At 46.6% G+C, this 25,267-nt stretch overlaps 1 protein-coding gene across 2 annotated transcripts in view; it reads right to left on the minus strand.

Annotated features, from left to right (window-relative positions):
* Nucleotides 1-1,108: 1,108 nt before the first annotated feature.
* The window catches only part of nova2 (NOVA alternative splicing regulator 2), a 59,724-nt gene continuing 35,565 nt past the window's right edge, over nt 1,109-25,267 (minus strand). For both annotated transcript variants that reach the window (XM_064301213.1, XM_064301214.1), the window contains exons 3-4: nt 20,853-21,019; nt 1,109-2,430 (exon numbers count right to left, since the gene is read on the minus strand). In XM_064301213.1, coding sequence (XP_064157283.1) covers nt 1,408-2,430; nt 20,853-21,019 — 1,190 coding nt within the window. In that variant the 3' untranslated portion in view covers nt 1,109-1,407. The remainder of the gene's footprint in view (nt 2,431-20,852; nt 21,020-25,267) is intronic.

Consider the following 25,267-nt stretch of genomic DNA (forward strand, 5'->3'; position numbering starts at 1 on the left):
AGGTGTGTAAGCAGCACTAATGCCTGCAGCAGGGCACTGGGCGCACTTGACCTTCTTCATCTCGGTCCACTCGCTTTAGAGATAGGGAAGGAGAGGAAGAGCAAGCGGCCATGTTGCACTCGGGTCTAAAACTACGATTCGGTGCGTTCCTCGCTTTTTTAGCACCGCTATGGGTATGGAGTCTCACATTAGACCAAGCCTTTCTCGCTTTGTGTGTGTGTGTGTGTGTGTGTGTGTATGTGCTCATAAGAATCTTCCACATCCCTTTCTCACACTGGATATCAGATCTGACCCCCGACCCTACCCTCTGCGATGATGCCGACGTCGCAGTTCTGACTGGGTTTAAATTAGACATATATTATGCTATCTGACACACTATTTAATCCACTTAAATAAAAAAAAAACTAAATTAAAAATAGTCTTTACATTCATGTCAACCTGAATTCACAGATTTAAACAAAAACTCAAAAATACCTCAGTCTTTATGAGTGAAATCATATTAATAAATAATGATGATGGTGATGACAATAATTATAATAATAGTAATAATAACACCAGAATGCGAACCCTGTAGAGAAAATGCCACAAACTCTATGTGCCCCGGTACTAGCTCAGGATTCTGAGTCAACCAGGTGCATCACGCATTACAAGTTACCACCACAATGAGACTGGACGTTATTTAATGTTTTTTTTTTAAGCAAACAATGAGTGTTGCAACCATACCTGGCTGAGTCAGAATCCTGCCCAGTACGCGGAAGGAACTTTAAGATAAGCCATTGGCAAAAGCCTTTGGCCCCCTCGCCTCCCTCATCAGCCATTAACAGAGGAGGGCGGGGGTGGGGGGGGGGGTGTCAGTGACAACGGGGGTTTTGCTCAGATCTTAGACCCAGTGCTTGTTTGCAGCCTGAACAGACCCACAAGGCGGGGGGGGGGGGGGGGTGGGGGGGCGGGGGAGGGGAGATTTGAGACTGAAGTTGAAAAAAAAAAATCTGTGAGCTAGGGAGAAACGGGCGGGGGAGGGGGGGAGGGGGGAGTTTTAATCAAAGGGGCAAGAGCCCCCCCCACCGCCCCAGAACTGCAGTGCGGCAGCATGCCGGTTCAAAATGCCGTTCACCACCGTCCAGAGAACCAAAAAAACAAAACAATAAAAATCCTGTTAGATCAGGATAGGTAATAAAACCATATTTACATTTTACACTTTTTTTCTTGGTTTCGGTTTGACACTTTTTTTTCCTCCTTCCAAGTGGGTTTTTTTCTCCTCATCCTTTTTCTCAAATACTGAAAACATGAACATTGGGATGACTTCCTCTCCACTTCCTCCTCCCCTTCTTTCCTCTTTCTGTGTTCTTCCCCCTCCCCGGCCCCGTTTCTTTCTCTTGTGATTTTTTCCTCTTTAGATCCCCTTTTTTAGCCCACCTTCTGCGGGTTGGTGGCACGCACGCCCTGCTCGTACGTGATTCGCTGGCTGATCAGGTACTGGGCGGCCTGTGTGGCGGCCGGCGAGCCCGTTATGGTAACTTTGCGGTTCCGGGTGCCTGGGATGAACTCCCCTTTTTTGGAGATCTGGATCCGGGCTCCCGTCAGTTCCTGGTACTCCACTAACGTCTTCCCGCCCTTGCCCAGGATGGCGCCCACCAGGTTCTCCGGGACGGCGATCTCCACCACGTCCTTGGCCCCTTCGGTCAGCTTCTCGGTGGCCAGGAGGGAGCTGGCCACCAGCGGTGAGGCCGCGCTCAGGTAGCCGTTGGTGGCCCCCGTGGCGGCGGCCAGGGAGCCCAGGGTGAAGCCGCCCAGGGTGGCGGCGGGGTGGCCGGCGCTGGTGGAGGCGTCGCTGGCGTAGGACGCCAGGAGGTTGGCGGCGGCGGCGGCAGCCGGGTTGGCGCTGGCCGCCACGGCCGCCAGGACCCCAGAGGCGGCGGCCGGGTTGAGGCCCAGGCCCAGGGAGTTGGTGTTGTATCCGTAACTGGCCAGCGTGTTGAGGGCGGACGTGATGGCCAGCAGGTCGTTACCCGAGAAGCTGGACATGGTGGTGGGGAAGGCCCCCACACCGGCCAGGCTGGCCTGGCCCAGCAGGCTGGACGCGGTGGCGGCAGCGGCGGCGGCGGCGGCCGGCATCACCTCGGCGGAGTTGGCGTAGGGCGAGCCGGTGGGGTTGGAGTTGGCCACCGGGCCGGAGATGTTGGAGTAGCTGATGTTGAGGCAGCTGCTGCTCTGGGGGTCCTCCTGGATCTTCTGCACGATGATCTCCACCGCCTTGCGGTTCTGCTCGGGCTCCCCGCTGATGGTCACCACGCGCTCCTGCAGGTTGATGCCCTCGGGCTTCTGGGAGAGCTGGACCCACGCGCCCGACTGCTCCATCACCGCCTTCACCGTGGCTCCGCCCTTCCCAATGATCAGGCCCGCTGTGCTGTTGGGCACGATCAGCTTCGCCTGGAAAACAAGGGCACAGACGGAACGTCACCACACCCGTCTCATGGACTTACAGCACTACTACACCCGTCTCACAGAGCTACAGCACTACTGCACCTGTCTGACAGAGTTATAGCACTACTACACCTGCCTGACAGAGTTATAGCACTACTACACCCGTCTCGCAGAGTTCCAGCACTACTGCACCTGTCTGACAGAGTTATAGCACTACTACACCTGTCTGACAGAGTTATAGCACTACTACACCTGCCTGACAGAGTTATAGCACTACTACACCCGTCTCGCAGAGTTCCAGCACTACTGCACCTGTCTGACAGAGTTATAGCACTACTACACCTGTCTGACAGAGTTATAGCACTACTACACCTGCCTGACAGAGTTATAGCACTACTACACCCGTCTCGCAGAGCTACAGCACTACTACACCTGTCTCACAGAGTTATAGCACTACTGCACCTGTCTGACAGAGTTACAGCACTACTACACCCGCCTCGCAGAGCTACAGCACTACTACACCCGTCTCGCAGAGTTCCAGCACTACTGCACCTGTCTGACAAGTTATAGCACTACTACACCTGTCTGACAGAGTTATAGCACTACTAAACCCATCTCGCAAAGTTCCAGCACTACTGCACCTGTCTGACAAGTTATAGCACTACTACACCTGTCTGACAGAGTTATAGCACTACTAAACCCATCTCGCAAAGTTACAGCACTACTACACCTGTCTGACAGAGTTACAGCTCTACTGCACCTGTCTGACAGAGTTATAGCACTACTACACCCGTCTCATGGAGTTACAGCACTACTACACCTGTCTCACAGAGTTACAGCACTACTACACCCGTCTCGCAAAGTTACAGCACTATTACACCCGTCTCACAGCATTACATCACTACTACACCCGTCTCACAGAGTTACAATTCCACACCCGTCTCATGGAGTTACAGCACTACCACACCCGTCGCACAGAGTTACAGCACTACAACACCCTTCTCGGAGTTACTGTACCACACCCATCACACAGAGTTACAGTACCACACCAATCTCACAGAGTTACAGCACTACTACACTTGTCTCAAGAAGTAACAGCACTAATACACCCATCTCACAGTTAGCCTACCACACCCATCTCACAGAGTAACAGAACCATACCCGTCTCTTGGAGTTACAGTACTACCACACCCGTCTCACAGAATTAAGTGAGTGCTGTTTGTGGTATAATACGTGAGTGCAGTTTGTGGTATAGTACGTGAGTGCTATTTGTGGCATAGTACATGGGTACAGTTTATAGAATAGTACATGAGTGTTGTTTGTGTATAGTACATGAGTGCTGTTTGTGCTATAAGTATGTGAGTGCTGTTTGTGGCATAGTACGTGAGTGCTGTTTGTGGTATAGTTCATGCGTTTTGTCTGTAGTTTAGTACGTGAGTTCTGTTTGAGATGTAGTATGTCAGTGCTGTCTGTGGGATAAGTATGCCAGTGCTGTTTGTAATATAGTATATGGGTGCTATTTGTGTATAGTACATGAGTGCTGTTTGTGTAATAAGTATGCGAGTGCTGGTTGTGGTATAGTACATGAGTGCTGTTTGTTATATAAGATGTTAGTGCTGTTTGAGGTATAGTACATGAGTGCTGTTTGTGACGTAGTATGCAAAAACTGTTTGAGGTATAGTACATGAGTGAGGTTTGTGACGTAGTATGCAAAAGCTGTTTGTGGTAAGTACATGAGTGCTGTTTGTGGTATAGTACATGGGTGCTGTTTGTGGTATAGTACGTGAGTGCTGTTTTTGATATAGTACATGAGTGCCGTTTGTGATATAGCAGGTGAGTGCTGTTTGTGGTATAGTTCGTGTGCTGTTTTTGGTATAGTATGTGGGTGCTGTTTGTGATATAGTATGTGAGTGCTGTTTGTGGTATAGTACCGGAGTGTTGTTTGTGGTATAGTACATGAGTGCTGTTTGTGGTATAATACGTAAGTACTGTTTGTGGTATAGTACATGGGTGCTGTTTGTGGTTTAGTATGTGAGCGCTGTTAGTGATATAGTCTGTGAGTGCTGTTTGTGGTTTAGTGTGTGAGTGCTGTTTGTGATATAGTACATGAGTGCTGTTTGCGATATAGCACGTGAGTGCTGTTTGCGATATAGCACGTGAGTGCTGTTTGTTGTATAGTACGTGGGTGCTGTTTGTGGTATAGTACGTAGGTGCTGTTTGTGGTATAGTTTGTGTGCTGTTTGTTGTATAGTACATTGGAGCTGTTTGTGTTATAGTACGTGGGTGCTGTTTGTTGTATAGTATGTGAGTGCTGTTTGTTGTATAGTACGTGGGTGCTGTTTGTGGTATAGTTCGAGTGCTGTTTGTGGTATAGTACATGAGTGCTGTTTGTTATATAGTACATGAGTGCTGTTTGTTGTATAGTACGTGGGTGCTGTTTGTGGTATAGCACGTAGGTGCTGTTTGTGGTATAGTTCGTGTGCTGTTTGTTGTATAGTACATTGGAGCTGTTTGTGTTATAGTACATGGGTGCTGTTTGTTGTATAGTATGTGAGTGCTGTTTGTTGTATAGTATGTGAGTGTTGTTTGTCGTATAGTACATGAGTGCTGTTTGTGGCATAGTACATGGGTGCTGTTTGTGATATAGTATGTGAGTGTTGTCTGCTGTATAGTACGTGAGTGCTGTTTGTTGTATAGTATGTGAGTGCTGTTTGCTGTATAGTACGTGGATGCTGTTTGTTGTATAGTATGTGAGTGTTTTTTGTCATATAGTACTTGAGTGCTGTTTGTGGCATAGTACATGGTTGCTGTTTGTGATATATTATGTGAGTGCTGTTTGTTGTATAGTACACGGGTGCTGTTTGTGATATAGTATGTGAGTGCTGTTTGTGATATAGTATGTGAGTGCTGTTTGTTGTATAGTACACGGGTGCTGTTTGTGATATAGTACATGAGTGCTGTTTGTGATATAGTATGTGAGTGCTGTTTGTGATATAGTATGTGAGTGTTGTTTGATGTATGGTACATGAGTGCTGATTGTTGTATAGTATGTGAGTGCTGTTTGTTGTATAGTACATGGGTGCTGTTTGTGATATAGTATGTGAGTGTTGTTTGTTGTACAGTATGTGAGTGCTATTTGTTGTATAGTATGTGGGTGCTGTTTGTTGTATTTTATGTGAGTGCTATTTGTTGTATAGTATGTGGGTGCTATTTGTTGTATAGTATGTGAGTGTTGTTTGTTGTATAGTACATGGGTGCTGTTTGTTGTATAGTACGAGTGCTGTTTGTTGTATAGTATGTGAGTGTTTTTTTTCATATAGTACGTGAGTGCTGTTTGTGGTATAGTGTGTGAGTGCTGTTTGTGGCATAGTACATGGGTGCTATTTGTGATATAGTATGTGAGTGTTGTTTGTTGTATAGTACATGGGTGCTGTTTGTGATATAGTATGTGATTGTTGTTTGTTGTATAGTACATGAGTGCTGTTTGTTGTATAGTATGTGAGTGCTGTTTGTTGTATAGTATATGGGTGCTGTTTGTTGTATAGTATGTGAGTGTTGTTTGTTGTATAGTACATGAGTGCTGTTTGTCGTATAGTATGTGAGTGCTGTTTGTTGTATAGTACGTGGGTGCTATTTGTTGTATAGTATGTGAGTGCTGTTTGTTGTATAGTACGTGGGTGCTGTTTGTTGTATAGTATGTGAGTGCTGTTTGTTGTATAGTACGTGGGTGCTGTTTGTTGTATAGTATGTGAGTGCTGTTTGTTGTATAGTACGTGGGTGCTGTTTGTTGTATAGTATGTGAGTGCTGTTTGTTGTATAGTACATGAGTGCTGTTTGTGTATAGTACGTGAGTGCTGTTTGTGCATAGTACATGGGTGCTGTTTGTGATATAGTAGTGAGTGTTGTTGTGTATAGTATGTGAGTGCTGTTTGTTGTTATAGTACTGTGAGTGCTGTTTGTGTATAGTACGTGGGTGCTGTTTGTGATATAGTATGTGAGTGTGTTTTTGTTTATAGTACATGAGTGCTGTTGTTGTATAGTACATGGTGCTGTTTGTGATGTATATATGTGAGTGTGTTTGTTGTATAGTAACGGTGCTGTTTGTTGTATAGTACAGAGTGCTGTTTTGTTGGGATCAGTTTGTGATGTCAGGTGCTGTTTGTATATAGTATGTGAGTGTTGTTTGTGTAGTATGGTTGAAGTGTTGTGTTGTGATGTACATATGCTATGTTGAGTAGCTGGTGCTGTTTGTTGTATAGTATGTGAGTGCTGTTTGTAATATAGTATGTGAGTGTTGTTTGTTGTATAGTACATGGGTGCTGTTTGTGATATAGTATGTGAGTGCTGTTTGTGTTATAGTACATGAGTGCTGTTTGTGATATAGTACATGAGTGCTGTTTGTGATATAGTATGTGATTGTTGTTTGTTGTATAGTACATGAGTGCTGATTGTTGTATGTGAGTGCTGTTGTGTGTATAGTACATGAGTGCTGTTTGTTGTATAGTACATGAGTGCTGTTTGTCGTATAGTACGTGAGTGCAGTTTGTGGCATAGTGCATGGGTGCTGTTTGTAATATAATATGTGAGTGTTGTTTGTGGTATAGTACATGAGTGCTGTTTGTGATGTAGTATGTGAGTGTTGTCTGCTGTATAGTACATGGGTGATGTTTGTGATATTTTGTGATATAATGCTACCTGCGCTAGTGCTCTATGAGTAATCCTATGTGCCAGCCCACCCTGTCCCACCGTGACTCACGGTGGCAGCCGGCATTTTGAGACGGCGACGCCGTAAAAGGGAGCGCTGAACACTACCGCACGATTGCCACTCCACTCCTGCTAGGGATTCCATTCCACCAGTTCTTACTAATCCTGCCTCAAACCTGCAGCCCAAACGGATTGGAGTAAAGCTTTTTGGAATGAATGAGGGAAGGAGGGGGAGAAAGGGAACGGGGGAAGCAGCTACTGCATGCCGAGGTGCAGGTACATTCAGGGGAAAAAATGAAGGAGAGGAAATGGGAAAAGGGGGTGGGGAAATAAGTGTTTTTTTCTCTTTGGTTTCAAATCCAAACTGTGAATCACTGGATACAAAGAACCTCGAGTGAAAAGCATCAACTCCCAGGGGTCAGCGTTACCATGGAAACCCAGCCCCAGCATTCAAGAGGGACTGAAAGAGAGTTGGAGCGATGCGTAGCAACAACTCCCCCAACCCCCTCCCAACCGCCTAGCATCAATACACATAGATGTGTGCGCACACACACACCCACACACACAGAAGCACACACACAGAACACACACACACACACACACACACACAGAACATACACACACACACAGACATGCATATGAACACACACACACACACACAGAAGCACACACACACACACACCCACACACACAGAAGCACACACACACACACACACACACAGACATGCATATGAACACACACACACACACACACAGGAACACACAAACGCGCACACAGAACACACACACACACATACACACACACACCACCGTGCTGTGGCAGGGACAGTGGGGGGGAGGGAGAGCAGGAGGTAGAAACAGAAATATCACAGAAAGAGGAAAAAAAACGAGAGAGCCTCTATCCTGTGTTTTTTAATGATTCTACCTTCTCAGCCACCACTGCGATGCTTCCAAATGAAACGTGTAGCTGGGGGGGGATTAAATACAAGCGCGCTTTCCCCCCAACACACAGGGAACACGGCAAAGAGTGGAAGAGCACAGGAGACAAAGGAAAGGAGTGAGCGTGGGCAGAGAAAAGGAAAGAGAGAAGTGGGAAGGAATGAACAGATGCAACGAATGAGTGAGAGAGGAGAAAGGGGTGGTAATCACCTACATCCATCCATTTTCTTTTTTTTCGCTGAGAGCAGAAATTATTCATTTTTTTTTATTCTTTCATTTTCTTTCAAGGTTTCCAGCAGCTAGCAACCCACCTACATTTCTCTACAAATCTGCTTTACCCATGATGCTACTGTTAGGGAGTTGTGAATTAAATGAAGTCACTATTCACTTTTTCAATTGAAATATGCAGCTGATTAGAAAGAGAAATAACAGTAAGTGTTTTTTTCTTCATTAAAACAGTATCAACCCTGCTTGATATGTAAGCTTAAAAAATCTAATGATTATTACAGACACCTTTACTTAGCTGTCTTGCGATTCATTCAACAGGAACATCTGTTTAAAACAATCATTTAAGGACTGCCTCCACACGGCACACCGCAAAAGATCCATCTGTTTCTGGCTTCTCTTTATTCTTTATTCTTGTATTATTTCCTATGAATACCTTTTAAAAATGTTCATGTGATTTTTTAAAACTGTTTGAGCAGTTTATGAGCAGTGTTTAACTGGTCTGTGTATGTAGAAACTGGAGAACAGATGCATAAGCACTTGGAGAATTAGTGTGGAGGGGGCATCATCGATCTTCTACTCAGCAGTCTCTTCTGCATCCTGACCCCCCAGAGCAACACACACATACACACACACACACACACATGCACACACAAGCACACACAAGCACACACATACACACACACATACACACCCACACACACACACACACACAAGCACACACATGCACACACAAGCACACGCACACACACACACATACACACCCACACACACACTCACGCACACACACAGACACACATACACACGCACACTCACACAGACACACATACACAAGCACATGCGCACATACGCACATACGCACACACACATGCACAGACACACATACACACGCACACACCACACACACACACCAATCACAACAAACACACATACACACGCACATATACACAGACACTCACATGCACAGACACAAACACACGCACGTTTGGAACTGTCAAAATACACATCTGGCGAAACCGGTCAGCTTTCAGAAGCCAGGTGTGGCCAGCATGAATATAAACAGGAATAAACGGACTCCATGATGTGCTAAATTCTGAGGTCATAGTACATCTTTACAAGGTCTCTATAAATACTCCAGGTGTCAGTACTTTCCCATAACCCAAATCCACCCCCCCCCCCCACATCCAGCCTTAGTGCCTCCCCTGTACCTGTGTACTGTACACAGATTCCTCCCCTGTCCCCAGGTCCCATTTTAATCTGGAGCAGACCTTTCTATCCTCAGTCATGGCTGCTGTCTCTTTGGACAGGAGGAGAGCGTTTTGGCCGCCGCGGCAGCCACTGATTAAAATGTGGACTCTTCACTGCTCGTTTGGGGGGGGGGGGGCTCTGTTAGTGCTGATGCAGCACAGTCCACAGCGTAATTCTGCTGAACGGGCCCCAGTGCTGAGGTAGGCCAAGAATGACCCCCCCCATTTAAAATTTAAAAAAATCCTTTGCAGCTGTATGATCAGCCAGCAGGTGGCAGGTAGTCCTTGGGGGACTGGGAGGGGGGAGGGAGGGAGGGTATGGCAGTAAGACTATGTGAGTGCACATGTGGGTTTTTTGGGGAAGGAGATTAAAAAAAAGTCTCAGTTGCACTGGAACAAGGCAAAGTGATGACTGCATTCGTTTCAGAGAAGCAGAAACTGCTTGTTTCGCTCAAATGCTGAGGAGAGAAATTAGCCTCTCTGCATTTTGCCTGGCTGTGCGACAGGAAATTTTCTGTCCTCTCCCTATTTCAGCTTTAATCGGGCAGCAGGCTGAAGATCAAACCTTACCCTGGGTGGAGCTGGTCTAAAGCTCCTGACCACACAAACACACTGGCAAACATACGCACATGCAGGTGAGCACATACACATAAACACATGCGTGTGCACACTCATATGCACTCACACAGACATTCACGCATACTCACGCACGTACACGCACACACACACACACACAGACACATGCATGCACACACACACACAGACGCACACATGCACACGCACACACACACGGTGTGCTTGTGACGGTGCGGGTTGCTGATGTCTATCAGACATGTGCAACTGTTGGCCGGCTCAGATTGGAGCCTGAACTTGGCACTTTAAAGCCTTAAGCACCGGACCTGGGTTTGATCGCGCATCTGCTGATCCTGCAGCTTAGCCAGCAATCCTACGCATCTGTGTCTTTGTGAGACTGGACAGCATGGGTTAAAAATAACGGCATGCCATCGCTCCGTCCAGACACAGCAGTACAGGAAAGCCAAGCGTTTCAATTAAAAGAGCCCAGACCGGGCTGCCCTGGTGGACTGCTTGTGCCTGAATGTTAACCTTGCAGTACACTCCAATAATAGCATGCAGTGTGGCAAATCAGACTGCCACCTATGATGTCACTTCCTGTTAAAGCAGTGAAACTTTGCAAGTAAACCAAATCCTGCTAAATTAAAAGTGCTCTTGTCATGGTCTGTGTTGTGACCTGTGTATTTCAAGTAAATTTCCCGGAAATCCACCTTTGATTTCCCCTTCAAATTAACCTCTTATCTAATATTGTAGAGTTTTTTTTCAAAGCAGACAGGGAAAGGTGTTTAGGAAGACAACAAAACAAATGCTCCTTGGAACAACTAGTGTTATTTCATTCATTATATTTATTTCAACATAATGATACAAAATATTTTGAAAGGCAGACAGCTGCAGATATGTAGCTCTGAATTATTCAATATTAAAGATATGTTTATCTTCCTGGTAAAATGAACCATAATACCATTTTCTATGGTGCGAGTAATGAGTAACAACTTTTTCATTTCTCAAATACTTATTGATTTTTTTCTAGCAGGCAGACTAACATTGCAATAAAAGCGTTTGCTTGAATTTGCTTCTCAAGCGTAGGGCCAAGAGGCAGTGTGATCTGAAAGCAAACCTCAGTCTCTATTTTAACTGCACGTGGTTGGATGTACCCTTGAGTATTCTGGGATGTCAGAAGAATGTCTCCCAGTTCTCTGAGCTCCTTCACTTGGTAAGAATTCACTTTGCTTTTGCTTTCCATACAAACTGTCTTTACTACTATAAAACTGCAGATTTATGAATTAATATTAACAAGAACTATTAATATAATGTTCACAACTGACATATTACAATGCATGAAATTACACTGAATATGTATAAAAGATAAAATTAACTCTGTTTGATATTAAGACTAACTTTCAGTCAGCATATGAATGAGAATACTGTACATGAATTATAATCTAAAATGATTCAGATACAAGATATTTGTATCAGCCTTTGGATGTTGCCTGCGTCATGTTACATTATAAGGTAATCTCAGAAATTTTGCACAGGCACAAAAAGGCTTCATCGGTCCTGTTTCTGATACTCTTCCATCTTTTCACATCATGGTTTTTGTTCTTTCTTGCTCAAGACACCAAACCTGTCTAAACTCACCAAAAAACTTGTTTTTAATTTAACTCTAATTTAGCGTGTCTGTCATCCCAAAATCCTGAACGCTAAACCTCGCAATGAGATTTCTAGCACCAATCTCTCCTGACCTCTTAGTAACAACTATTTAATAACATATTGTTTATGTATATTCTTAGGAATAGCAATATGTTGTAAATGGACATGATGCAAATAATTAGCATCTCTAATAGAACAGTTTTTTTAGGCTGTAAGCCAGTATCTAATATTTTTCATTTATCACTTATTCCTGTGACTATTTACATTGCTTTGAAATCTGTACGTTGATGGCGGTGGTTCCGGTGAGTTAAATTACTAAAGTTTCTTGTTTAGCTAAAGTACTGGAATCATTAATAAATCAGCAATTGCATACTTTATTTATCCATGAATAACATTTTAAACCCACATCAATCTGGTTTCAGGCCCAGCCATAATACCATCTCAGCTGTCTCTCATAAATGCAACAGATAATAAATGCAACTAAAATGCACAGCCTTGTTTCTAGATCTATCTATGGCTTTTGATATGGTTGACCACTCAATTTTATTGGGCAGGCTGTCCTCCATCGGCCTAGATGATAATACAGGAATTTATTCCATAATTATTTGAATAACAGGACTCAAGTTATAGTAATAAATTAGGTAAAGCCACCCTTTTTGAATTTCAAAAAAGGGGTCCCACATGGGTCCACTCTGGGCCCTCTTTTGTTTGTCAATTATATAAATGACATTGCCACTAAACTCGAGAACGCTGATGCACTACTTTATTCTTCAGCACCCGCATGTAGCCAGGCTCTCTCATATTTACAAGCTGCCGTTAACGATATACAACACGCACTGGCCTACGTGAAACTAGTCTTGAATGCGAGTAAAACAAAGTAAATTATTTTTTCACGCAGAACATTGACCTCACAGATCCAAATTAATCTACTTTGAACATGCTGAAATTGAATGTGTCCACCAATGCAAGTATTTGATTATTTGGCTGGACTTACAAAATTACAAACAAGCTTAAACTTGGCTTCCTTCACATGAATAAGTCTTGCCTGTTTATGGATAGGAGAGAAAAGATTGTGCAGGCTACAATATTGCCAGTTCTCGACTATGAAGATGTCCTATATACACACACCCATGTGTGCTTTAAACCCACTGGCTGCCATTTATCTTCATGCAGTGCAATGTATCATGGGCTCTGGGTTCTGTGCTCTTATTTTTGTACCAATCAGTGGTTTGTATTCCCTAGACCAGGCTTATTCAACTAGTGGCCCGTGGGCCGGATGCGGCCCTTTTGAATTGTTCTATGGCCCGCAAGAGGCTGCCTGCAAATCAGGCGGGCATGTGTGTGATGTGATAAATAAAACTAAGGTACATATCTCTGAGCTACTTGAGACATTTGAACCGTAGACTGTATGATCTGAACCAATATGGTATTGGTTACCTCTTTTTAAAGCACCTATGTGCTGTGATTGGCTGCAACAGGATTACACCTGCTCAGCACCTGCCATTCGCTCAGTCAAGCCTCACGTTGCATTCTGGGCTGGCGGGCCACAGAGAAACTCACGTTAGCTAAGCTAAAGGCCTGTCAAAAAATATTCGAAGTTCGAAAACTATTCGAAAATCTTTTTTTTTTTTAAGTTCGAACCTAAATTCGAATTCGAATTTTAGTTTTGGATCCTGCGTTTTGTAATTAACATAAATATACAGGCTTTAATTTCATGCGGCGAATCATGTTCATGCACACAAAGTATCATTAAGTATTTATTTACTTTGCCAGCTGTAACCATAGCTTTCCTACTTTTTTTTATGGACTGGCAGCTGTCTGGAATTGATTATAATGATATCATTAAAGTGAAAGAAAAGGGATGCACGTGACTAGTTTATTCCATGTAGTAATATATCTATTAACATTATACTGTTAGAGTTATTTGTAGCCATTAAGTGACAAAGTATTCTATGTGGCCCACGAACCCCCAGTGATTTTCCTATTTGGCCCACTTGCTGTTGAAGTCGAATAGCCCTGCCCTAGACCTGCAGAGGAAGCAGCATGGTATTTTACTTATTTAAAAAGCTTTACTGGAGAAACCTCCTCTCTGTTAAGCAAACTTCTGTCAATTAAGGTCTCAAATTACACCACAAGGTCTCAGAGTTACATTAATATAGACATACCGCGATTTAGGACGGAATTGGTTTTTCAGTGGTTACCTAAAGTGGTTTTTACACCCTATATGACGTGCAAAGTATTTCAAGAATCACTTAAGCTAACCTCACTGGAACATTTTAAATATCTGGTAGTTAATTTCTTAGAGAACGAAGGCATGTATATCTGTATAGTATAACTGTTATTCTTGTATATCTTATGAACTATATGCATGTGTGTATATATATATATATATATATACTGTATATATATTTTTTTTCCCTTGTTATCTTTGTATGTATGCAGGTCTCCTGAAAGAGGGATTTCAGTCTCAGGGGGTTATGTTTTTGTGCTGTATTCAGACAGGTAGATATCAGAGAAGGTTACAGAAGAAGAAGGGGCCTGAGAAAGAGCCCAGCCAGGGGACCACACCTCCACCTGCGCAGGAGGGCCTGCGGGTGGCTCCAGATCCAGACCACCCCACGCACCGCACCACGCATCTCGCCCCAGTGCTCCACTTTTATGTCAAAAGATCCGTTGACGTGAGCTTAAATCTCATTCAGCTTCGATTCTGTTTGAGGCGGACGATGTTCAGGTAAAATGACTCAGCAGACCGTGACCTTGCGGCCGTGGAGATGTTTTTGTCCCTACATGAGCAACAGCTTCAGCCGCGCTGAAAACCCACCGCACTGGCAATGCGTCACCTGCTCGATAATGACTAAGGCAACGGGGCGAGGTAATGGCAAAGCAAAGGTGTGGGCTCGATGCCAAGCTGGCGCACTGCTCTTATACCCTTGAGCAAAGGTACTTGCCTCGTTTCAGTAAATATCCAGCTGTATAAATGGATTGTATGTAAAAAATATAAGTACTGTACATAAGTTTCTCTGAATAAGAATGTTGGCTACATGCCCAAATGGGAATGATCTTAATTAATTAAGGACTATGACAGAAACTGCATGTGTTGGCTTGGATTCTGAGGTTCCTCTTCTGAAGTGACTGCATAAACAATTATTGGGCATTATCCTCTCTCTCTCTTTCACACACTCGAAGTATGACTTTTTCCAGCTTTAAGCTGGCTTGAGTTCCTGAATCAAGGCCCTGGACAGGAAGTGACCTCACAGGCCTGATAATGTATCTGCAGGGACTATAAATAACTTCTTTGCTGAGGTGGAGCCGTTTCCAGCTGAGCTGACCGAGGTGAGAGCTTTTGATGAGTACAGCAAACATGTTGTCTGATATGTTTACAACCAGGAATTTTTAATGCTTTTTGAAAACTGGAGGTTAGTACACAAACCCTCCCGCAGTCAGGGTGGAGTGGATTTTAGGAATGCACCTAGACTCCCGCTGTACAGCTGGCCACTAGGAGAATATAAATTTGGACAATGACTGCATTAATACCTGCAGTTATTTCAAGGCTACAGAGGTCAGTTATGTGTGTCACAAATGAGTCCAAAAAATAAACAAAACAAAGAACATCAGGCACATCAGCCTAACATATGCATTTAATCATGATACGTGTTGAAACAAAAGTAAGCAATATTAATAAATAAACATGATTCTCATAACATCCAGCCCATAATTACTGGTTCGCGTGTATGTAATCATATTCATCAAAAGTTATAAAACTTCATATTTTGTCCAGGAAAATTGTTTACAAATTTTGTTCAAACACTCTGATTTGTATTCTCTGCATTAGACACACAGTCTGCTGTCAGAATCTCTCTTATCCTTGAAAGAAAGACCTGTCCCACACACACACACACACACACATACGCACACACACAAAAACACATGCACACACACACACACACACACGCACGCACATACACACACACACACACACACACACACGCACACACACACGCACATACACACACACGCACACACACACATACACCCACACACACACACACACACGCATGCACGCACACACAAACACATGTGCACACACACACACACACAGACACGCAACAAACCACACACACACACACACACACACACGCACACACACACACACACACACACACACACACGCACATACACATGCACACACACACACACACACACACACACACACACACATGCACACACACACACACACACAGCTTTAGCCCAACGTTAGAGGTTGCACATTCTTGTCAGACAGTAAATATTGTGTAAGGCCTTCTCCCAGCTTTCTCCAAATTGGATCAATACTCGCCGAAGGAAACGACCTTCTTCAGCCAAATGATGGATCCAAAGGTTAAAAAAGGCATAAAATACTTCAGCCCGCCATGAGTCCTCATGAGACCTGAGGCCAGGGGAAGGGGGGGTACGGGGTGGGGGTGGGGTGGGAGGGGCTGTACCCCCCCACTGGTGGATTTTGGAGATTTATTTCTTCCATTTCAGATGTTATAGCAATTTTCCTGATGTCACTTTCAATTTAGGAGACAGCCCTGCCCCCGCGTTCTGCCCTGGCCTGGGCTGTATAGATTAGTCTGCGCTATGCACCATTCCAATGAGAAACGTTATTAGATTCAGGATGCAAGTTAATGAAAGAGCCCGAAGGGCTGCTGGTGTTGCAAAAGGGAGGGAGGTCTGAAACAGCGTCGGCACTCAGGACCATCATTTACATTGACCGTGACGAGAAATGCGACTGCCAGTTGCACCGTTAACGCGAGCTTCGACTGAAGCTCGGCAGGACTGTTACCGGCGTTTATGCCACGGCGATACGCAGCCCGCTTCTCGCCGGGCCGTACAGCTGGAATTCCACTGCAACAGTTCAGACGAAGCCCTTCAAGCCCCGGCACCACCTGTGACATGAGCTCACAGCCCCCAGTGCTCACACCACAACACCGTTCATCCGGAAAGTTCCGCCGCTCGCCAGCTAAACGCGCGGGAGAGCCTCTCCCAGCGGGGCGATCGCTGCAGTTTACGAGAGATTCCAGCGAGCTCTCCGTCCTCCCTCACTGACAGGGTCAGCGATTGCAATTTGTTACATTAACTGGCTGTTTCCCCTGCAATGTCTAAATTAAACACAGGAGGCAAGGTTAAGTTATCCCCGGCTAAAATAAGGACGTTTGCAAAAATAGAAACAAAACTGACAACTGCCAGTCTAACCGTTTCATGGCTTACTGTTTAATCACAGGACAACCTGGATCTATGATGCCTTGATGTCATAGGCAAGAAAGAAACCGAAACAAACAGGATTTGATTTAAAGCCTGCAGTGAACGTCAGACAGAACGCGTCTGTCTCCAGAGGCCTGTGTGAAAACAGCCCTGCAGGAGCAGAGCCTAAAAGGGGGCAGGAAAACACGCTCTTAGGGCTCCCTTCTGTTTTCCGTCTCATTTGAAGTGGCTCCGGCCGGCTTCCTGAAGCTCCCCGAGCCACTTCCTGTGCGGGAAGGGGCAAACAGGACGTGGGAAGCAGGTGTTCCGTCTGGGGAAGAGAGGTCAGGGGAAACCGTGGCGAGAGGAAGCCACCCCATCGCCCTACACCCCCAGCCGCACACCCCATCGCCCGCACCCCCAGCCGCACACCCCATCGCCCTACACCCCCAGCCGCACACCCATCGCCCGCACCCCCAGCCGCACACCCCATCGCCCTACACCCCCAGCCGCACACCCCATCGCCGCAGCCCCAGCCGCACACCCCATCGCCCGCAGCCCCAGCCGCGGATATCGCCATGCCGACTGCGCTGGGCCCAGACGCCACACAGTCAGCTCCCGCCAATCACCCGCGAGGCAAACCCATCCCAGCTCGCTGGGCAAAGCCGGCAGCTGTTGCTTAATTTGTCTCCGCATACTACCCTCCATGCCGCTCTCTGCCTGCTCCCTGGAGCCCACAATAATGAGACACATGCTTCCGACAGCCGTGCCGCTGACAACCATCACGGGAAGAAAAAAAACACCACCAAAATAGGATGTGAAGCCGAGCACCACAGCTTATCAATCAAGTATTGAGCAGGGGCACATGCACAGCCCTGTGCGACACAAGCTCATTTTAAAATGGCGTAGGGTTGTGCCTGTATGCCCCCACTTCAGAGGGCTAGAAAGCCCGGGATACAACACGAGAGAAATGGTTTCAGACTCCCAGAAAGTGTGAGCTTTAGTTTTGGCTCGGGAAACCCACCAAACCCGTGGCGCTGTCTGAGCGCAGCAGTTGAGCAAACTCTGGCCAGATATCCAGGTTTCCAGGGATACCAGCAACAAATAGAGCGACCGGAGAACATCCAACAATATTCCCACGGCTGACCGTCTCTCCTGCGTGACGGCATGAGCTCTGTTTCTTGCTCTAAATCCCAGGTTACCACTTGTAAATAATTCAATTGTTTTCAAATGTTTTCATTTGTGAACAAGCACATGCGTGAGTGTGTGTGTGTGCGTGTTCCTAACCTCAAAGTGCGCACACTTACGAGGATCCGTGCACTAGTGGAACCACGTGAGGCTAGTGCAGGTGTAAGGCCAAGTTAATGGAACCAGTGATAACATGCTTTAGCATCACACTGCCAATCTGGCAAAAACAGCCCCCCGGGCCCAGGTCAGCTTTCTAGGAATACAATCTGAGACTTGGCTACAATTTTAGATACAACTCAGAAAACCTGATGGTGCTACACAGGATTTCCAGCGGTGTAAACCGTGAGCAGAGCAATGCCAGCTCGTGAATACGTATAGTGTTTTGGCTTCTAAAGCTGATCTATACTTATTAACAATGTAATAAATGAATGCTGCACGACCATACAGGACAACAGTCCATGGCGTAGAAATCAATGGCATGCAATCATGAACTACCAGCAGAGAAAATCAGTTCAAGGCAATTGTAAGTGGAATCAATTAATTGCCTAATTGAGCCACACCGCGGGCAGTGGAACTAAACATGCAGGGGCCACACACAGCGAATTCAGCCACACCAAGCGCTGGCCCTGCTTTTCAGCTACGCATCAGTCACTCTCTGCGTCACCACACACCTGCGCAGCTCGTGCCCAATCACTGACATTCCCTCTCCTGCATTCTTTGAATCCAGGCATCAGGATGCCACCAGTGACTCATCAAATTTCCTTTGGCAGTGAATTCTAAAAAATCAGAAAAGTAATCTGAACTGAAATAACTTTCAAAATGGCAGCTGATAGACTATCTCGCTTACCTCGCTGCTGTTTCGCGAAATAATATGCAGCAATGTAGATAATTTCCTAAGATGGCTATGTATAAAGCTAAGCTCAACGTAACATTGTTAATTGTAATGCTAACAAGTTAGCAAACTCCCACATTTGAATCAAACAGCCTCAGGCTGGCTAATGTTAACTTACTGCTAGTTACGCTTTGCTACTGCTGCAATATGCCATGACCTGCCGTCAACATATAGCCTACCGCTTATCCACTCCCATATGTTCCATCATAATGTGACTACCACTATACCATATCTACCATATACACACTATATAGCCACATGTAGACTACATATAGTCAACATATTTCTGCCATTAATAAAATTCCCTTATACTTACATTTAAAGTGCATTTTGTGTAGATTAACTGCACAAATTGGTCCAGCTGAAATCATGTACTATTATTAACTACATTTGATAGATACTTAATCTCACCCAGAGACTGCAAACCCACATGCATCATGGGAAATTTCATTCTATAAATGACAGCACTACCTGTGTTTTTACTAGGCAACCAGCTAAAAATACACGTAGGAAGCAAATGTTTTATAAAAATGACTATTTTGCAAACGATTCATCTTCAGTTTGATGATGCAATGGAATCCATTCAATATCGGAATAAATCCACTTCACTGAGGCTTCTGTGTCAGTGGAGTCACCTGATCAGTTCTGACCAATGGCATTCTGAGCCACTGCGCTATTGCGGTATGGCTACAGACAAGAGATTGGAGACAGGGCTTCAATGGCTTTCTCTTATAAAAAGTTAAGTTATTTAACCGATGAGGTTTTCTTTGGTCATCAAATTAGCTTTGTTTTCCCCAACACTATTTTGCACTTAGCATTGCACACTTCTGGGTGCTTCTCTGCCTGGGCCCCTCCCACCCCCCTCTCCAGCTCCTGAAAGTATGCATGTTATTGACACTGCCATGTTACATTAAAGTTCACTCATTCTTCCTTGTTAATTTAAGTTTGCTATTCAGGCTCTAAAACCAAGGGGCAGTGACGTATGACCTGGCGACATGCTGTCACTCCATAATGTGGGAAAATGTATAGATAAGAATGTAGATAAGAATGTATGAATGAATGTAATTTGTCCTTTCAAACCAAACTGCCCAGGGAATGCCATGATTGAGAGAAGGAGCATATATGTACACCATATTGAAGTCCTGAATTTGTACTGAAAACAGGCTCCTAATAATCTCAGGCTGTTAAAATTCCAATGGGGAAAGTCATTATGGAAATTTTCCCCCAGCAGTGTTCTCAGAGGAAGTGATGTCACACTTCGGCTCTCTGGCGGCGCGGGTGTAAGAGAGCTGATGAAAAGAGGTGTGTGGCGCCCCATGGCTAACGGCTCGCGTGCCGGTCCTGAGCTCCCCCCCATCCCCCGCCCGCCCCCCCCCCCCCACCCCACCCCAAAGGCCTCTCATCCTGTCTGAGGGGATCACATCAGGGCTGAAGGATGAACTCACACTGTCTCCTCCGTCTGAAATAAGCAAGAGAAACGAACGGACCTAGAGCTGAACACAGAACAGGCCGTGCTCCGCCACTGAACACAGAACAGGCCGTACTCCGCCACTCCGAGGATCCCATCGAAGCGAAGCCTCGCGTGAAACAGCACTCAACACAGACGGCTGAGGACACGCAGCCGGGGCTGGAATTTTTAGCAGCTCCTGAATAGCGAGTCGGACTGCAAGTGGACACTCTGGATCAATCCAGCCCTCATTCCCCCCCCCCCCCCCGCACCGTTCCTCCACTCCAAGGGGGGAGAGCTGAAAAGCAGCCGCAGGGCATTGTGGGAAGGCGCGGCTCACCTGTTTGATGCGGTCGGGGTTGACGGTGGTCTGCGGCTGCAGTATGCTAACGGGCTCGGCCTTCTGGGCGCTCTGGGGCATCTCGCGCACCTTCTCGGCGATGAAATTGTGGACCCCGTTCAGGGCCTCCACCGTGCCCTGGATCAGACACACCCTCTCCGTCGTCCCTGAGGGGGGGAGGAGACACACAAGCCCGGGGCGTCAGCACCCTGCCGACACTGACACGACGACCCATTCACACGACGACACGTCCATCGCATTTACGTTACTGGTGTTTACCAGACACTCTTATCCAGAGTGACTTTTTCACATAGTATCCTTTCACACATCTGGGTACATCCTAATTCAGGTTAAGGGTACAACCGCAGTGCCCTACCTGGGAATCACACCCGCACGCTCTGCGTGAAAGAGTGCAGGTCTTTCTACAGCCCAGTCCTGTCAGTGTGCTGCAAATTACACATATTGCAAATGGATGAAGTATGGGTCACTGTGGGAAAGAAGGATTTATAGAAAAAAATAATAAAATAACAACAATGTTGGAATGATGATGTGTTCTCATTTTCAGTGTGAATTCTACAGTAAGCACAGGGACATATGTGAGGACGCAACACCACACTGCAGCGGAAAGAAGCCCTTTGTACGGACTGAGACGTTATAAATGTTCCGCTTGTTTTGCGAGGAAAGCGATTAGCGCGTTAGCCCTGCACGTGTCCGCCAGCGCGCACGTACACAAAGCCTGTCAGCTTCATCCCCTGCAACCCAAATATGAAAACATAAACACGGAAAAGCACACTCTGCCAAGTCGTACACTTGCAAACCAATCAGCTCAGGCCTGGAGTGTCTGGGGGTGTATTCTATTGGGCCCAAAGAACAAAGCATAGCAGGGGTCAGGGGTCACCAACCACAGGAGAAATCCAGCCTAAGAATGTGGAGGGATTGCTGAACGTGGACAGAAGAGGAAAGATCTGGACACTGAGTAAACACGCAACTACATTACCAAAGAACACATTTACACATTTATATGTTTCACTCTATTGTTGCTGATATTTTGGAGAATCGTGGCAAAAAATGTGGTTTTTCACCACGAAAACAAAAACAGCAGTTAGTTGCACGTGTGGAAAGTGCCCTTGGGTGTAAGGCGGCTGTGAAGGCTCAGGGCACTGGGAGTGCGGAGCTGTGTCCTTATCACCAGCGTGCAGCACGCTTTCCGCTTCCTCCGCCCTTCATTGTTCAGCTGAGCGCAATTAGGTCCCGGCACTGAGCTATTAATACAGCCGGGCTGAGGAGCTCCGCTCCCTGGCCTGGGAGAAGCTTTTCCGCAGCTTGTGACAGCTGGCCTCCCTGGAGTAATCTGGGAGGCACCAATCACACCGTGGATTACTGGAGCAGAGATCAGCAGGGTGTGTGTGTGTGTGTGTGCGTGTGTGTCTGTGTGAGTGTGTGTGTGTGTGTGTGTGTGTGTGCGTGTGTGTGTGTGCGTGTGTGTCTGTGTGTTTTCGTGTGTGTGTGTGTGTGTGCATGTGTGTGTGTTGTTGTGCTGCTGTGTGTGTGTCGTGTGTGTGGTGATGTGGTGTGTGTGTGTGTGTTGTGTGTGTCCGTGTGTGTGTGTGTGTGTGTGTGTCTGTGTGTGTGTTGCTGTGTGTGTGCGTGTGTGTCTGTGTGTGTGTTTCTGTGTGTGTGCGTGTGCGTATGTCTGTGTGTCTTTGTGTGTGTTTCTGTGTGTGCGCGTGTGTGTGTGCATGTGTCTGTGTTTCTGTGCGTGTGTGTGTGCATGTCTGTGTGTGTTTCTGTGTGTGTGTCCGTGTGTGTGTGTGTGTGTGTGCGTGCGTGTGTTTGGTATTTGTGTGTGTGTGTGTCTGTATTTGGTATTTGTGTGTGTATGCGTGTGTGTGTGTGTGTGTGTGTGTGTGCGTGTGTGTGTGTCGGTATTTTTGGTTTTGTGTGTGTGTGTGTGTGTGTGTGTGTTCGTATGCGCGTGTGTGTGTGTGTTTTGTTTTTGTTTTTATTATTTCAGGGGGTGGGCCATACAGTCAAGGGCATGCTATCATATCCAATTCTATCATTTCAGTTTTTTTCCTGCCGGTTCATCTTGTGATAGTTGTTTTCTATTGTGCTCAATCTCGTACTCTTGTGAGTGTGTGTCTCAGCTTAGCAGTGATAGGGGCCAGCAAAGGGGACAGAGGGACAGATGAGGCCTTCGACTCTAAAATCTGGAGGGCACAGTAGCTGTCCCTCCCTGTGAAATATCTCCAGATTATATATCTGAGCACAGGCCCCTGTCTCAGCCTGCCCAGGAGGGGTCGCCTCCAGATGGCCTGAGGAGAAAATTAAGCCCCCTGTTTCTGTCGAGTCAAGGCCTCAATCTTCAGAGGGCCTTTGCTGTCCGTCAGTCGATGAATCGCTCGGTTTAAGCAAGTTTAAATATGAATAAGACTAATAAAGCTCGGAGAAAAATGAAATCTTGCTCCAGAAAGTACAATTTTTAACCTGAGAGAAAAAGATAACAGGGATGGCAGAAAGTATTTTCAAAAACAGCCCATGTAATTACCTCACTGTCTGTAATTGCCCTGTGCTGCAGGACCTCTTCAGAAAGAGAGAAGCTGTACAGCATTATTATTTGTGTGAGTCATATACTCCAATTCCCATGAGCCAAAGCGTTCACAATAGATGTGACCTCACACCTGCAGGACACTGCAAACCGCTGCGCGTCACGAGAGCGTCGCCTTGCTCCGATGCCCACAGAGCCGGCCCTGATCACCGCTAACGGGCTAGCGCAGGCGGCTGGGTCCTCTGCAGCCACCGGCGAACACAACAGCCAGCTACAGACCCCCCCAAACCCCACCGTACACAACAGCCAGCTACACACCCCCCCAAACCCCACCGTACACAACAGCCAGCTACAACCCCCCCAAACCCCACCGTACACAACAGCCAGCTACACACCCCCCCAAACCCCACCGACACAACAGCCAGCTACAGACCCCCCCAAACCCCACCGTACACAACAGCCAGCTACAGACCCCCCCAACCCCACCGTAAACACAACAGCCAGCTACAGACCCCCCAAACCCCACCGTAAACACAACAGCCAGCTACAGACCCCCCAAACGCCACCGTAACACAACAGCCAGCTACAGACACCCAAACCCCACCGTACAACACACAGGTACACACCCCCACCGTAAACAAGCCAGCTACGCCCCCCAACCCCACCGTACACAACAGCCAGCTACAGACCCCCCCCCCAACCCCACCGTAAACACAACAGCCAGCTACAGATCCCCCCCCCCCCCCAAACCTCCCCATACACAGCAGCCCCCACCAGATCCCTGCTTCCGCCCCCCGCCAACGTTTCTGCCGCTGCTTTTCCACCGAAGCTGATGTTATGCTGGGCACATCTTCACTCAGGTGAAGACAGAAATCTCAAAATGAAAACTTCTGCATGGCGTTAGAGAAGGATAAACTTGTAGAGGGGAAGATACTTAAATGGGCAACTTTAATCTTTAAGCATTCAGATATTGTGGATTTATTGTAAGCTTATTAAAAGGCCCTCTTTAACCCTCACCTAAGCCTGGTAAATTGACCACCTTTGCACTCTGCCAGGATTATAAGGCTCGTGTGAGACTTACACGTCTTAGTAATTTCCTTGTTTAAGTTTCGAGTTTCGAAGTATAGCATACATAGAATCCACGGAAGAGTCACGCTGAGCTCCAGACTTGAGCGGTGACTCAACAGAGTGACTTAGCACAGTGACTTGGCTGGCTGCGAGCCTGACGTCTCTTTCTGTCACTGTCAGGGAAGTTCTGACCACGACAGGCTAATCCATACCATGCTAAAGAGACGGATTGATTATTTGATCAACTGGGGATGAGGGCCTTGGAACACAGATTTCAATATCAATAACCTGACAGATGGTTTTCACATGTAAATTAACACAATCAAATACTCTGAACAAAGCAGGCCAGGGGTGATACCAGCAGGCCGGGGTGATACCAGCAGGCCAGGGTGATACCAGCAGGCCAGGGGTGATACCAGCAGGCTGGGGTGATACCAGCAGGCCGGGGTGATACCAGCAGGCGGGGTGATACCAGCAGGCCAGGGTGATACCAGCAGGCGGGTGATACCAGCCAGGCCAGCAGGTTATACCAGAAAGCCAGGGTGATACCAGCAGGCTGAGGTGATACCAGCAGGCCAGGGTGATACCAGCAGGCCGGGGTGATACCAGCAGGCTGGGGTGATACCAGCAGGCCAGGGTGATACCAGCAAGCCAGGGTGATACCAGCAGGCCAGGGTGATACCAGCAGGCTGGGGTGATACCAGAAAGCCAGGGTGATACCAGCAGGCTGGGGTGATACCAGAAGGCCAGGGTGATACCAGAAACCCAGGGTGATACCAGCAGGCTGGGGTGATACCAG

Source organism: Anguilla rostrata, chromosome 12 (assembly GCF_018555375.3).
Source record: "Anguilla rostrata isolate EN2019 chromosome 12, ASM1855537v3, whole genome shotgun sequence".
NCBI classification, from domain to species: Eukaryota; Metazoa; Chordata; class Actinopteri; order Anguilliformes; family Anguillidae; genus Anguilla; species Anguilla rostrata.